Genomic DNA, 16,587 nt, shown 5'->3' with positions numbered 1-16,587 from the left:
ACCCGGCGGAAGAGAGACTACGGAGCGGGGCACGATAGCGTTTGTCCACGCTTATTTTACTTCAGTGGTCCTGATGAAATAATGCCTTGTTGTATTAGTCAGCTGGCAGGAACACAACAAAATTCCAATATGACTTATGTAAAAAAAGAAAAAGAAAGCAGGATTCGAGTCAGATGATGGTGAAATCAGATGGGTTTAAGGGAAAGGCTGAGAGGATTCGGGGCGCTGGCAGCTCGGGAGCATCCAGCTCACTTCCTTTAAAGGAAATATCCCGCAGCTGTGTAAATGCTGCTGAGGGAACTCCCAATCGCATGACAGAGGTGGAGGGGGCAGGAAGTGGGGAAAGTGCAGGAGAGAGAGAGAGCGAGAGATCCTGAAAGGGCTAGCTTCTAATTTCCTGTATGCAAATCTATTCCATACATGGACTAACAGTAGGCTATACAATAAGCATGGCACACCGTTATAGGAAAATAATCATCGACGGGGAGGTGTAACGGATTATTTTCCTGAAACACCACATCCAGAAGTGCGTTTCAGAATGTTCGAACGCTCTCGCTCTTCCATCCACAAGTACTTTTTATCCGTTTCTAGTTACGCTTAACGTTGTGGAGCACAATGTCCTGGTCGTATCTTCTTATTGACCTCAAGACAGAGAAAGTCCTTAAACGTTACAGCTTTCCGTCTGACGCTTACGTGGAGCGCCTGTGTGAACGGGCTGTTACTATAGAAACGGTGAGGTATTACAATATGAACCTGTGAGGTGGAACTACGGTCGGAGCGGCTGTGACGGACAATTAAAAACCGACCGATCGGAATCGAGGATTTGACTTCGCCAGGGTACGGAGTTAGCTAGCATGCTCGCGCTAAGCTGCAAGAAAATGCTGGCCAATGAGACAAGGACGTCAAGGACTGTAATAAAATGTTATGGCTGCTGTTCTAATACGGTTTGTCAGCCAAGTCTATCCATCACTCCTCAGAAATCGAGGGAAGCTGCAGCACTGCGGTCACAGCCAACACAAACAAAGCTGCTGCTAATCCTCCATGTGGACTGTCGTGCCAGAACCGGAGTGCACGAAAACCAAATCTACAACACCAAGGTCAACTCACACACTTTGGCGAGCCGGCTCGCCAAATATTGACTTTTGTTTTCCCCCAACAGCCAAAAATCTCTACTCCACTTTACCTGCCAGTCTACACGCTCCAACACACTGACGACTTCATACCAACGTCTGCTCCTCTAGACAAGAGGAGTCAGGTTCACTGTCAGCCTGTTCGTGTCTCCACATCTGTACACAGAAACATCTGGCCCCCGTACAGCATCGTGTGCAAACACCGCGGCTGTGAGACCAGAGCCGTGGACGCAAAATCAGTTAAGGCAAGAGCCTGAAGGTGAAGTGTGTGTTTTAATCACACAGCTTGTTATGAAACGTGTATTAAATCAAGGCACCTGTGCGGGGGTGTAATCTTGGAAACCTGGTTCCACTCATTTGAATGGTTTCATTAAAACTGCTCCAGAATTCACAGACCCCTCGGATTTGAGTCAGTGCACAGGAATTAGAAGAGTGTGGATCCTTTTACAGGGGGCGTGGCCTCTATCCGTCAGTCCTGACGAAGGAGGCGTGGCCTCTGTATCCGTCAGTCCTTATGAAGGAGGCGTGGCCTCTGTGTCCGTCAGTCCTGATGGAGGCGTGGCCTCTTTGTCCGTCAGTCCTGATGGAGGCGTGGCCTCTGTGTCCGTCAGTCCTGATGGAGGCGTGGCCTCTGTGTCCGTCAGTCCTGATGGAGGCGTGGCCTCTGGGTCCGTCAGTCCTGATGAAGGAGGCGTGGCCTCTGTAGCCGTCAGTCCTGATGAAGGAGGCGTGGCCTCTGTGTCCGTCAGTCCTGATGAAGGAGGCGTGGCCTCTGTGTCCGTCAGTCCTGACGAAGGAGGCGTGGCCTCTGGGTCCGTCAGCCCTGATGAAGGAGGCGTGGCCTCTGGGTCCGTCAGCCCTGACGAAGGAGGCGTGGCCTCTCTATCCATCAGTCTTGATGAAGGAGGCGTGGCCTCTGTGTCCATCAGTCCTGATGGAGGCGTGGCCTCTGTGTCCGTCAGTCCTGATGAAGGAGGCGTGGCCTCTGTGTCCGTCAGTCCTGATGAAGGAGGCGTGGCCTCTGTGTCCGTCAGTCCTGATGAAGGAGGCGTGGCCTCTGTGTCCATCAGTCCTGACGAAGGAGGCGTGGCCTCTGTGTCCGTCAGCCCTGATGAAGGAGGCGTGGCCTCTGTGTCCGTCAGCCCTGACGAAGGAGGCGTGGCCTCTCTATCCATCAGTCTTGATGAAGGAGGCGTGGCCTCTGTGTCCGAAAGTCCCGATGAAGGAGGTGTGGCCTCTGTATCCATCAGCCTTGATGGAGGCGTGGCCTCTGTATCAGTCAGTCCTGATGAAGGAGGCGTGGCCTTCATGTCTGAAAGTCGCGATAAAGGAGTTGGCCTCACAGTGTTTCAAACTTTTTCCAATTAAATTTGAATTGCTGGCACAATACTGAAATACACCGTGTCCATCAAAAACAGCTCGAAATTGTGTCATGCTGAATTGTTGCCTGCTTTCCATGTCCCGATCAGACAGTACGCATCTCGGACAAGACGCACGCCCAGTTGGTGAAACCGCAAGTCCAGTCGGTCTGACTTACTACCCATTCCCCTACACTTTCCCCTACTCTAATCCATCATGTTTTATTCCCTGCAGAGAAAACCTCAGGACAGTGCATGGCCTCCCCTCTCTCTGCACTGGAAGTATAAAAGCCTGAAAGTCAAATCATTCTCGATCCCACCATAACTCCATAACGCGAGCGCTGGAGGGTTATGAGGTGATGAGGAGAGCCGTGTCTCGTGTTACATAAAGGCACTAGAACCGAGTGCAGCTGTGGATTTGAGCACGAGCTTTCAGCTGGTGCTGCTCTGTTGCTGGCTGTGACTGGATGAATGGAATTACAGGAAACTACCCACCCACGAGCCACTATACAACACACACACACACACACACACACACACACACACATTCCAGTGGGGGGTGGGGGGTAGTCTGTTTCACATTTGTTTTAAGAACACATTCTCTAAGCCTCTGTCTCTGTGAAATCCATCACTCATGAGAGTTGCTGAGCGCTCCAGCATTGAGTTCCTGTATGAAACAGAGCCATGTCTGAAACACACACACACACACACACACACACACACACACACACACACACACACACAGGGTTCGCCTCTTTCTAGTCCATCAACACAGTGAAGGACAACCCGTTCACCTCGCTTCAATCTGCTAATGCTGTATTCCCGAGTCCCCGCCCGAGCTAGCCTTGGGGTACACTTAAAGTAGCGCTGAGCCGAATGAAGCTTTCATCATTGGGAGCAAAAGAAAGCATCGGAGCCTGGCGTGGATCCTGAATTTTATGAATATACGCACTGCAAAAAAGCAAAGGAGGCACCGCATGGAAAGACAAATGTGCTGTTCAATGAGCATCTGGAAACAAAACGTGCTTCACCTCAGCACAGGAATTTGAATATTCAAAGTTTGTCCCCTAACAGATGCTGGTTCGGAGTGAACGCTCCTCTCGTGTCCTCATGACTGCAACTGGAACCAAACTCAGAACTGACTCGATGTTATTATTATAATTAAGCTGCTTAGGATATAACCCGTCTTAGTGCTGCGTTGCTCACACCCGGTGCAGCCACACACACGCGAGTTACTCCGGTTAGAAAGTCTACAGTGGGTATACTGTGGAGAGATCTTTTCAGTTCTTATTTGTAATCTATTCATCTTTAGTTGATGCTTTATCCTGGTCAGGGTCTTGGTAAATGTGGAGTCTATAACAGGAGTCCTGGGTACGAGATGGGAATCCAGTGTACGAGATGGGTGTCCTGGGTACGAGATGGGAGTCCTGGGTGGGAATCCAGGGTACGAGATGGGAGTCCTGGGTACGAGGTGGAAATTGAGAGTATGAGATGGAAATTGATGGTACAAGGGTGGGAATCCTGAGTACGAGGGTGGGAATCGAGGGTGGGAATCGAGGGTACGAGGATGGGAATCGAGGGTACGAGGGTGGGAATCGAGGGTACGAGGGTGGGAATCGAGGGTGGGAATCGAGGGTGGGAATCGAGGGTACGAGGGTGGGAATCGAGGGTGGGAATCGAGGATGGGAATCGAGGGTACGAGGGTGGGAATCGAGGATGGGAATCGAGGGTACGAGGGTGGGAATCGAGGGTGGGAATCGAGGGTGGGAATCGAGGGTGGGAATCGAGGGTACGAGGGTGGGAATCGAGGGTACGAGGGTGGGAATCGAGGATGGGAATCGAGGGTACGAGGGTGGGAATCGAGGGTGGGAATCGAGGATGGGAATCGAGGGTACGAGGGTGGGAATCGAGGATGGGAATCGAGGGTACGAGGGTGGGAATCGAGGATGGGAATCGAGGGTACGAGGGTGGGAATCGAGGATGGGAATCGAGGGTACGAGGGTGGGAATACTGGGTACAAGGATGGGAATCGAGAGTACGAGGAAGGGAATCGAGGGTACAAGATGGGACACCAGTCCATCGCAGAGCATCACGTGCACACACACACACTCACACACACACACACACACACACACCCTCAAACACAAGTCAAGTGATCATAGACAATCCACATACTGGCATGTTTTTGTGCGGTGGGAGGAAACCCGAGAACCTGGCGGGAACCCATATGGACACACGGAGCAGTAACCCGTGCTCAGGATCAACCCGTTGCCCCTGGAGCTGTGAGGCGGCTACCTAACATTTTAATGGATCCCCCTCCCCGACCCCCTTCTCTGAATTATGATGCACTGTCCCTGAAAGTAACGGATTTCACACACTCCCCCTATTTACAGCAATCCGACGGGATGTTGGAATTTTCCCCTAGATGCACTCCAGCAGATCTCTTTTTTTCCTGACGGTCAGACTCCACGCTCCACACTGCGGCTTCTTAAATGTCCAGCTGGCAAGTACAAGCGCAGGAAATGAGAATAATCAGAGTGCAGGACGTGTGTGATTAGACAGAATGTGTGTGGAAGGGAAATAAGCGCGCTCGGGGAGATCTTTGATTGTACGGAAGTGTTGCTGGTCCATGACCAGAACCTACAGTATGGATGTGTTTATCTGATCATGACTCGTCTCGGCCCCACCCCCCTGACGGTGCAAGGATAACAGTAATAATGTGAAAACGGAGCGATCCGGAGGGGAGGAATGGGCTCTGCAGGGCCTCTAGCGTCTCGGTCATGCTCCGGTGAGATTACCGTGCCTGGTTTAGATCTGTACAGTACGAGGCTGTCGATTAAACAGAAGTAAAACAGTTTCCCTGCTGAAAATCTACTCACCCACGACCATTAGCGTGAACTCGAAGCCTCTCTTCACGGACTTCCTGTACACTTGGTTGGGGAGGTTTGCGAAGCCCACGTACCCCTCCAGGTTCTTCTGTTGCTGTGGAACAAAACCGAACATACAGCACGCTTAAACATCCGTCTCATGAAGGCAAAGTGAAGAGGGTCCAGAGCGCCAGCTTAACGGTCTTATACAACACAGGACCCAGGAGAGGAAAGCGTTTCCCTTACAGGGAAGCGGTTCATTCCTCGTACACCGCAGCAATGGGCGGACGGTTACAATTTCTGTATTTATTACCGAACGATACGTCGGGTCCGTTTGTAGCTAGATTTAAAAAGGCGCGTTTGGTAAGACCGATAAAGCGAATGAAGTACGTACATGTTCAGATCTCTGTAAACTGATTCTTAATAAAGCAACAATAAAATGTTGTGCAAACTGAATAATGGTGTCATACTCACTGCTACTTTGGAGATCATGAAGATATCATTATTCCACGTGAAGATGGAAGGAGAGCAGGGAGTGACGAGGGACCGGGTCATCAGGCAACGCAGAGAGAGAGAGAGAGAGAGAGAGAGAGAGAGAGAGGAGAGAGGAGAGAGAGAGAGAGAGAGAGAGTGGAGAGAGAAGAGAGAGGAGATAGGAGAGAGAGAGAGAAGAAGGAGAGAGAGAGAGGAAGGAGAGAGAGAGAGAAGAAGGAGAGAGAGAGAGAGAAGAAGGAGAGAGAGAAGAAGGAGAGAGAGAGGAGAGAGGGAAGAAAGGAGAGAGAGAGAGAGAGAGAAAGAGGAGAGAGAGAGAGAGAGAGAGAGAGGAGAGAGAGAGAGAGAGAGGAGAGAGGGAAGAAAGGAGAGAGAGAGAAAGAGGAGAGAGAGAGAGAGAGAGAGGAGAGAGAGAGACAGAGAGAGAGAGAGAGAGAAAGAGGAGAGAGAGAGAGAGAGAGACAGAGAGAGAGAGGAGAGAGGGAAGAAAGGAGAGAGAGAGAGAGAGAGAGAGAGAAAGAGGAGAGAGAGAGAGAGAGAGAGGGAAGAAAGGAGAGAGAGAGAGAAAGAGGAGAGAGAGAGAGAGAGAGAGAGAGACAGAGAGAGAGAGAGAGAGAGAGAGAGAGAAAGAGGAGAGAGAGAGACAGAGAGAGAGAGAAAGAGGAGAGAGAGAGAGAGAGACAGAGAGAGAGGAGAGAGAAAGAGGAGAGAGAGAGAGAGAGACAGAGAGAGAGAGGAGAGAGGGAAGAAAGGAGAGAGAGAGAGGGGAGATAGGAGAGAGAGAGAAGAAGGAGAGAGAGAAGAAGGAGAGAGAGAGGAGAGAGGGAAGAAAGGAGAGAGAGAGAGAAAGAGGAGAGAGAGAGAAAGAGAAGAGAGGAGTGAGAAGAGACAGAAGAGAGAGAGAGAAGAGAAAGAGAGAGCATTAAATGTGTTTTAGTGTCATTGAGTCATGGCAGTTAGTACACTGATGATCAGTGGTGTCTGTATGGGGAACTGCAGAAAGAGCAGATGTGCGTTTGAGAAATCCAACACCTCCTGAACCCGTCCCAGAAAATAAACCGGGTTTTTCCCTGACCAGAATCCACATCTGCTCTAGCGCCATGTCATCAGACATTTCTGAGAAGTGACCCTGGCTAATTTGACTGAAACGTTAAAAAACCCCAATAAAGTGCGCAGGGAAGTCCGAGACAAAGCTAAATATAACAAAACTGACTGTGATAAAGTTTGGACTTCTCTACATTTGCCTTGCGACTCCAGTGCACAAGTAAAGAGGGGGGAAAAAAACCAACGACAAAATGCAGAAATTGTGTACAGCTGCCTCCGAAACTATTGGAACGGCCAGTGCATTGTCTGTGCTGCAGACCGAAGACGTTTTGGGTTTGAAATCGAAAGACGAATATGAGAAAACAGAGTTGGGCATTTCAGCTTCCATTTCCTGGTGTAGACGTGTTAAACCACACAGAAACAGAACACATTTTTGGATCGGACCACCTGATTTGACAGGGGTTTCTTGTGACCCAGGTGTGTCCTGTTCAAACAATAAACAGCTCTAAATTGGTTGTAGCCTTCCGTTTCGCCTGTGTAGACGGCGTTGGTTGTTAAAAAGGATAAACCAACACGAAGATCAGAGAGCTGTCAATGGGAGAACAAGAACGCCGTTTAAGCTGAAAACAAACACTGGACGTAGCCAACACAACGATTTGGAACGTCCTGAATGAGAAAGAAACCCCTGGTGTACCGAGAGACACCGAACGGGTCGGACAAGGAAAACACCACCGCCTGATGACAGAAACTTTGTGAGATCTGTGAAGAAAAACCCCGATCAGACCAAAAACGACAATCAGTGACGTACACGTCGCGTATCGTAGAAGCGTCCTTGAAAAGATACTTGTGTCCCATCACCCCGCCCGATGTAACCGAGAATCGCCGCGTGAAAACTTCAAGACCCTGGAGACTCCTTAAATGTTAAACGTCTCCTCGGAGACAACGTCACCGACGCGTTTATTCCCATCGGTTTATTTGTCCCGTGTAACGAGAGCGTTAAGATCCCCCTGCGGTTGGAATTACAGCCACGCTACAGTCAGAGCCGCTGTTAGAGAAAACGAACCGACACCCTCGGACCAATCGGAAAGGGGAATTCGACGGCGCTGCGATGTTCGACAGAGTCTTCGTCGCAGGCGCTGGGAAACAGCGTCACGGGCTCTCTGGACAGACTGCAGCACTTTCCCTCCAGAGATGAAGGCCAAAAAAAACCCCATCGGCACATCTTTACTCACACGAGTGGAGTGTTTTATTCGTTAACCCGACGCGTGTGCAGTCTCAGAGACCGCCTTAATGAAGTGCACCAGAGATAAAGTGCAGACACTGCACCACTTCCTGTCGATGTTATCGACCTGCTGGTTCCTCTACAGGACAGGTGTTTGTAAAAGAGAAAAGAGAATGCGATCACTCTCTCTCTCTCTCACACACACACACACACACGCGGGAAGTGATGTTTGCATGTGGATGAGACAGGAACCTGATGTTCCCCCTACAGAGTATACTCGGTGCATTAGAAGGGGAACATCAGTGTGTATTAATGTAGTCTACTTCTCAAAAGCAAACATGCTCAGTCACTGGAGCATCATGGGTAAAAAAAAAAAAAAAAAAAAAAAAAAACTTGTGTGCTAATTCTGTCAGCTATAAAAAAAAATAAAAAAAGAGAGAGAGAGAAAAAAACCATCAGAGGAAATTACAGCCAAATAAGTGCCTGAGTTTAGCAGCCTGGAGCCTACGATAGACCGAGCGGCTTTGTGTTTATACTTCACGATAACTACACAACTATTTCACACAGTATTTACACAATACGTGCTCTGGAGCACTGGTTCTCAAACTTTTTTCGCGCTTTACACTATGATGTAAATAAAAATGAGAATCATTAGTACACAGCACACCAAGACGCACACCGAGCAGAGACGTCCGGCGACACACCGGTGTACCGTACTGTTCGCCACACGCTGACGAAACCCGAGACTCTTTAAAAGAAGTTTTAGAGAGAGGACGTAGGCTCTTATCTGAGGAAATTCATAGAGAAGAGTCTAAAAAAAATAAAACACTGCAAAAATTTGCCGGCTCTAAAGAGGCACAAAGAGATCTCCGTATACGAGGGGGACTCACACTGAAAAAGATTCAGAACCACTGATTTAGACAGAGAGAGAGAGAGAGAGAGAGAGAGAGAGAGAGAGAGAGAGACAGACACAGAGAGAGAGAGACAGAGAGAGAGAGACACACAGACACACAGAGAGAGAGAGAGAGAGAGAGAGAGAGAGAGAGAGAGAGAGAGAGAGAGAGAGACACAGAGAGAGACAGACACAGAGAGAGAGAGAGACAGAGAGAGAGAGAGAGACAGAGAGAGAGAGAGAGAGAGAGAGAGAGAGACAGAGAGAGAGAGAGAGAGAGAGAGAGACAGAGAGAGACAGAGAGAGAGAGAGAGAGAGAGAGAGACAGACACAGAGAGAGAGAGACAGAGAGAGAGAGAGAGAGAGAGAGAGAGAGAGAGACACACACACACAGACACACAGAGAGAGAGAGAGAGAGAGAGAGAGAGACACAGAGAGAGACAGAGAGAGAGACAGAGAGAGAGAGAGAGACAGAGAGAGAGGCAGGGGAGACAGAGACACAGAGGCAGGGGAGACAGACACAGAGTCAGTCAGAGAGACACAAAGGAGACAGAGACACAGAAAGACAGAGACACAGAGTCAGTAAGACAGACACAGAGAGGAGAGACACAGGGAGGAGACAGAGACACAGAGAGAGAGGGAGAGACGGACAGAGAGAGGGAGAGAGAGACAGAGAGAGAGAGGCAGACAGACAGAGAGAGACAGAGAGAGAGAGGCAGACAGACAGAGAGAGGCAGAGGAGACAGACACAGAGTCAGTCAGAGAGACACAGAGAGAGACAGACACAGAGAGAGACAGAGACACAGAGTCAGTGAGAGAGACAGACACAGAGAGAGACAGAGACACAGAGTCAGTGAGAGAGACAGACACAGAGAGAGACAGAGACACAGAAAGGAGAGAGACATAGTCAGTCAGAGAGACACAGAGAGAGACAGACACTGAGAAAGACAGAGACACTGAGTCAGTCAGAGAGACACAGAGAGAGACAGACAGACACTGAGTCAGTCAGAGAGACACAGAGAGAGACAGACACTGAGAGTGACAGAGACACAGAGTCAGTCAGAGAGACACAGAGAGAGACAGACAGACACTGAGTCAGTCAGAGAGACACAGAGAGAGACAGACACTGAGAGTGACAGAGACACAGAGTCAGTCAGAGAGACACAGAGAGAGACAGACAGACACTGAGTCAGTCCGAGAGTGACAGACACAGAGTCAGTCAGAGAGACACACAAAGGAGACAGAGAGACACAAAAAGGATACAGAGACACAGAGTCAGTCAGAGACACAGAGAGGAGAGGGAGAGACACAGAGTCAGTCAGAGAGACAGAGACACAGGTAAACAGAGAAACAATGAAAGGGTGTAAATGACGTATGGAGGAAAACAGGATAAGCAGCGAATGAGTGCGTGAAGACGCCTTGTAGATATATTTAGAGAGAGAGAGAGAGAGAGAGAGACTATAAAACTGTAAAAAGAGAGGCACGAGGGAAAGAAGTGACTGCCTCATACAGTTACTGAAGCGGAGTAGAAGAATAAACATCATTACAGTAATAGATTAACCCACGAAGAGATGTTACGACATAAAGAACGAAAGCATAAAGAGGAGTAACTTGTTGATGAGTCATGGTCTCTCTCTCTCTTTATCACACTCAGTGACATGCTGCTGGACGACATTTTAAAAAGAAGACCTTTCCCATGACCCTCAACTTGGAATCCTGCTATCAAACTCCTCTAACAGAGAACACACTCCAGTGAGACGCTCCAACGTGGGACAGTCCTGAGAGACGAACGCGCTTCCTTTCCCTCCCGAATCCCTTCATCTCCACCAGCGACATGATGTTTATTTCAGCGTGACAGCGGTACTGAACTCCAGATCTTCACGAGTCAGACTACACACCGAGCACAACTGCAGTGAAACCTCTATCGATATCGAGTGAGAGCGTCGAGTCACACGGTAGCAGCAGAGGCTCACGACCGCACGGGTCAAAGTTCATGCAGATGAAGCGAAAGTAACCACCACTAGAAACAGAAAACGAGAAAGCGGAAAAGCTTTGTTCTTCGCGAGGTTCCCATATCTCATGGCCCTGATCCCGCTAGTGTGGAGGCCAGTCTAACACTCAGTCGCTTAAGACGGTGCACTGGAGCCATTACCACCGTAACCGAGTTTAAAGACCGCGCATTAAATCGACTCGAACACCTTGGGAGACGTTCAGCGGTAACACGGACGTATCTGTACCATCTCACACCGCTGCAACTTCCCCCAAATCCTCCCAAGAGCATCAGGGTTCATCCGTGTGCACAGTAAACTGTGCGGTCGGTTCATTAGGGGTGTTTTTAGAGCATATGTACAGAGAACGGCTTTCCTCTTGGAGCGGCTCGCGAGGGAAGGCGTATACACTCGCAGGAAGTCCGGTCCGAGAGCGAGTCCGCGAGAGAGCGACGGACACCGTCCGCTGACCGCCGCACGGTCCGTTCGCACCGAGGAATGACTCGCAAATACGTTTTCAGAGCTACTCACGCCTACACGCCCTTCATCGAAGGGTTTCTGGCTTTCTCGTCAAAGCAGTGCGACGCTCACATGGTCCCAATTAAAACAAAACGGAGAAAAAAAAAAAGCATCAACGCCACTCTGAGTCAGAATAGACAAACTGAGCAATAGGACAAATGCGGAGTCGCCAACATGGCTGACTGGAAAGGAAAAAACTGAATATTTTAGCACACGGGACGCCCCACGGTCTCGTTTTAGCCGAAGGGTTTGGTAAATTATAGCTGGCGGACCTCTTAAAGGTTTTAGTAATGAAGGCTAACGAGATCTGATGCGCTCCGATTCTACTACTGTTGGTTTTTTCGGGCGCTTTATATATCCGGTCATCGGCAGCGTCTCCGTGACAGTTTGTCCAAAACGTTTGCAGCAGAATCCGCTTGGCGTGGCCGGTTTAATTGTAGCAGGAAAGCAGACGGCATATTCGGGTCGCTCCGCAGTCCCTTCAGGATCTGGCGATTTCGTAGGAAACGACCCATTTACTCCCACTAATCTAATCTAATCACGTCGCACAGGTTCCTAAGAGAAGACGACTGTGTGCTGTCTGGGGCTGCGACGAAACATAAATCGCTGCTTCGTCGGGAAAAGTTCAGGGTCACGGACGCACTGAAGAGCGCGCAGATGTGATGCGCATCAACGCTAAACGCAACTTACTCGCGCTCCGGGATGCAAATGACACCCAACTCGTTTGAAATATGGCTTGCAGAAGCGCATTCTCAGTCAGGCTTGGGATTTGTTTACGGGGCCAGCAGTTTACCTCTCTCTGGCGTCATCGCTTGTCTGGTGCTGAGCTCCGAGAGGGAACGAGTACTCCTGATTCTGACCGCCGGACTCACCTCAGTTTACTGTCAAGCAGCCACGGTTTCTCATTTCCTTTGCGTTGTGGCCCGGCGTGGCTCGTCGCGTTTCTGGTATTTTATTCAAGACTTACGGTTAGACCCTTTATAAAAACCATGCATGAACTTCAAGGAAGCTCTCGGTCACTCACGGCGACGAATTTCGTCATATTTTAGATGCTTGCACATACTTCGTGCCTTGGCAGTGCTGGTTGTAAACCTTTTCATCTTTGGCTGCGTTCTCACACTGAACGTGAAGCCGTGTGTTCCAGCAGCGACTCGAACACGTAGCGGAGACGTCCTTGGGTGTTGGAGAAACAGAGAAGCGTTTGACACGAGATCGCAAGTTCGAACCCTGACGATGCCACAGCTATCCGTGCCCGAGGTCGTGCTCTCCGAGTGGGAGGGATCGGGAGTGGGAGTTACTCTCTCGCCTGTCAATCACAGCGACACTTATAGCCAATCATGGCCATCTCTGAGCTTGTGTATGTGGAAGAGGGCAGATAGCGCTTTCCTCCGAGCATGAGCAACAGTTCCAAAAGAAGAGGTAGATCACCATGCCTCTGAGGAAGCACGTGAGAGCCTTCACAGTCGGTAGCTGTTGTATGATGGAGGAAAGGTGGCTAGGAACTAGCACTCAACCAAATTGGGAGAAAAATTGGCTGTTTTTTTTTTATTATACCCCCTTTAAGGAGCCCAGATTTGGTGCATCTCCTACTCAAAGGTTATAGTGCAAAATTTTAGTCATATCTAGCAGTTTTGAAGCTCAAAATCCAAATACAGCGTCTTGTTCAACTGAACCACCACGCCCAGAAAAACTCACAGCATTCTGAACGAACACAGATTACAGAAGACAGAGACGTCTCCTTGTCCTCGCTGGTTGGGTGTTGGTGGTCCACATGAATTGCTGGTCCACGTTAAGCCCAGGTTTTTTTCCTTAAAGTAAAAATATTTGGCGGAGATGTCGCTAACCGCGCATTTAACATCCATCCAAGCCAGAAGGGAGACCGCAGTGTAGCTATATCCTGCTCTGACCGATCCGACTCCGTGAGGTGGTGTTCAGGCTACACGGTATAGCAATAAAAACCGATAAAGGAATGCAAATCTAATCACGCTAAAAAGGTCAGACTCGGGTCGCAATCTGGGCCACCAGATCTCATTTCAACAGAGGCAGCTGCTATCCTGTATCAATAAACCATCTCTACTCTGCGTCTGCACTTTCAGACGTACATGGAGCGTCGTTACATCTCTCCGGGTTCCTTAGGTCATGACAGGAGTGGCAACGGCCTAGAAAAACAGCTACGGTTCTTCCTGACACCTGTCTGTTAAGTAATATTAACGTAACGGACGATGCACATAGTAATCAGGGCGGCCTCGCCGAGATAACAGATCTCTGGATCAACCACAGAGATGAGAGCGCGCTCATCATGCTTGTCAAACTACAAATACCACACATACACATCATATCTTCAATACTAGACGCTGGACTTCTAACACATACCAGGCGCTCAGCTCACGTTACTCCAATCCTGTCTGAACGGCACTGGCTACCGCTTTTGTTTCGCATTTAAATACAGAACAATCCTAATTAGATTTAAATCACTTCACGGTTTGGTACCTCACCATCTTAGTGAACGGCTTCTCCCCGACAACCTGACCCGCTCTCTCGGGTCCTCCGTCCCTAGATCTCGTCTCTCTACTACACGTGGCAGGTTTTTCAGTGTCGGAGCACCTGACATCTGGAATTCACTGGCTCGGACTCGTCACCACATCACATCCATCCCCGAGTTCAAATCTCAACTCCAAACGCATCTGTTTTCCCAGTGCGATTTGTCCTAATGTGTTGCTATGCATTTTCCTCTCAGTGACTGTACGGTCTTTGACTGTTCTTTGTTTGTGTATTATTGTATTGCTACTGTAAAGCATCCTTGAGCTCTGGAAAGGCGCTCTATAAATTAAACGTTATCATCATTATTATTATTATTAATATCGACTGCACGCGTGCTCATGCTAGGAACCTAATAACTCCCCTAAAACCCACATACATTTGAAATGTTCAGCATTTCAGTCAATACCTGGTTTCGTTTTGGTTTCAGAGAGCGGCACTTCCTGGAGCGTTATGTCTGGGGTTGTGTCTACTGCATGTGAACTTTTCCACACTTGGTAAGGTTTGTTAAAGAAAAAAATAAAAATCTCTGAAGGTTAAATGGGTGGAGTTTAATAAAGTTTTTATCTTTTTTTTTTTGTTGTTGACTCTTTGTTTTTAAGCCATTTGAATATTTCCTAGACGTATTCGTGAAGCCCCGCCCCCAGGCTCTAAGGGTTGTCCCAGTGAACTAAAAGAAGTATTAGGTTAGATTTGTTTAAAATAAATAAATAAATAAATAAATAAACAAACAAACAAACAAATATGTATACTTTTTTTTTTTTTTTTTTTAAATGTCTATAGCAGTTAAATGGGTGGAGTTGAACAGAATAATAAAAAAAACATTTTTACTTCACTCATCCAGCCCACATTTCCACCCATGTACACAAAGCTCCGCCCACAAAACTGTACACGGTCCCATAACGAAGACCGACTGTACGTCGATACGTGAAATTCTGGATTGAACGTCGGACGGCGTGGTGACGTAATGACGTGTGACGTTACATCCATCTACGTTCTATAACATGTAAAACCTGAACATGAAAGGAGTATTCTAAAAGCCACTCATGTACACACCTTAATCACAATATTATACGTCTTACTCAGAATAAGGTCAATGATTAGATTATCGCTATCCTTGTAAACGTAGTCACCGGACTTTACAACTCTATAAACACGCAAACCCTGAAAATCCTCCTCATAATGATAGAAGACGACGTGACGCGGGGTTAGGGGCGTGTCTATAAAATGACTGACAAGGGGCTCATTCGAATTCGAATACAAACAAACAAACAAACAAATATCCGGACCGGAACAAACGTTTCCAGACTGCTTTTTTAAAAAAAAAGCTGTCTAATACACTTGTTCTGACACAACGGCTTATTTCCCGTCATGTCTACATAACCGTGCACGTTATTTGTACTAACAGGAAATGAAAAATATTGACTACTGCACCTTTAATACACCTTTAAATCATGCGTGTTTGTCAGTCTGGGTTAACAGGTTAGGACACATGCCTTCTGTAATCTCAGAAAGTGTTGGAAGCAAACCCCAAAAAAGCATTTAAATGTGCAGTTTATAATATTTGTAAACTCATATCAAGGTGTAAACATTCACTATGAACGCTTTGTTAGTTAGTATTAGTATTTGCAGCACCTCGGTGAGCTCCCCGGTCCTTAAACTACTCTTTAAAAGACTTGGATGTTTGTTTTTAAAAACATAATACAAGATGTGGAGGTGGAAATATCTCAAAGTTATGAGTGTTGTTTATTTGCTGTAATTCACAGCGCTGACTTTTAGCCTCACTCCTCTTAGCTAGCGTGAAGAGAAGATGAAGAAAAAGCTCGCACAGGAAACCCGCAAACTGCGTCCGTTTTTTTTTTTTTTTTAAAAACCCAACAAAAAAAAACATTACGTTTTTTAACCAACATTAAAACAGCCTAAGTGACGTTTCCCTTCACATCTAAACGCTTTTAATATTAAAGCGAGCTCCGACTCACCCATTATTATTTCTGACGTCCCCGAGTCGCCTCAGTAACCGACGAGTCTCTCACACCGACATTCCAATTCACGGCAACTCCTCAATTCACCCTACAGCGAGCCTACGCAAACAGCGTGGCGTACGTTCCCTCTACGTCAACGCACGCCTACGCAAACTAGCGACGTAGATGAATTCACGAATAGCCAGCGTGAACCAGAGGAAGTCTCGCGATACTTCATCAACTCACTCTAAATATATATTCAAACAGACGTGTTTTTTTTCCGCTGATGTACTCAGACGTTTTTTTTAAACAAACATTTTATACATAATATCTGATTAATTATTATCAAACAATTAATTGTAATTTTTTTTAGCTAATTATTTTAAAATCACGTGACATTCAAGCGTGCCATCACTTACAACTGTGAGCTGCAATATTATAGGCTAATTAAACATTAGTTTAATGGGCTGCTTAAAACGGCAAACTAATGCTTTTTTCCTCTAATAGAAAGTTGTTTATTATTTTTATAAAATCCTTATTCAATCATTTAAAACAAGTGGAATTTCATAGCAATTT

The 16,587-nt window shown here is 47.7% G+C and overlaps 1 protein-coding gene across 4 annotated transcripts in view; it reads right to left on the bottom strand.

Moving 5' to 3' along the window:
* Positions 1-16,121, bottom strand: part of septin7a (septin 7a) — a 50,905-nt gene extending 34,784 nt beyond the window's left edge. The window contains exons 1-2 of one of the 4 annotated variants that reach the window (XM_053684052.1): positions 10,752-10,856; positions 5,368-5,470 (exon numbers count right to left, since the gene is read on the bottom strand). In XM_053684052.1, the coding sequence (XP_053540027.1) occupies positions 5,368-5,470; positions 10,752-10,841 (193 nt within the window). In that variant the 5' untranslated portion in view covers positions 10,842-10,856. Of the gene's footprint in view, positions 1-5,367; positions 5,471-5,829; positions 5,959-10,751; positions 10,857-16,029 lie in introns of those variants that run through there. The other 3 variants (XM_017481211.3, XM_017481213.3, XM_017481214.3) reach the window with 3 other exon arrangements.
* Positions 16,122-16,587: the final 466 nt, after the last annotated feature.

The sequence above is a fragment of the Ictalurus punctatus genome, chromosome 12 (assembly GCF_001660625.3).
Source record: "Ictalurus punctatus breed USDA103 chromosome 12, Coco_2.0, whole genome shotgun sequence".
Taxonomy (NCBI): Eukaryota; Metazoa; Chordata; class Actinopteri; order Siluriformes; family Ictaluridae; genus Ictalurus; species Ictalurus punctatus.
This window is presented reverse-complemented; position numbering and strand designations above follow the sequence as displayed.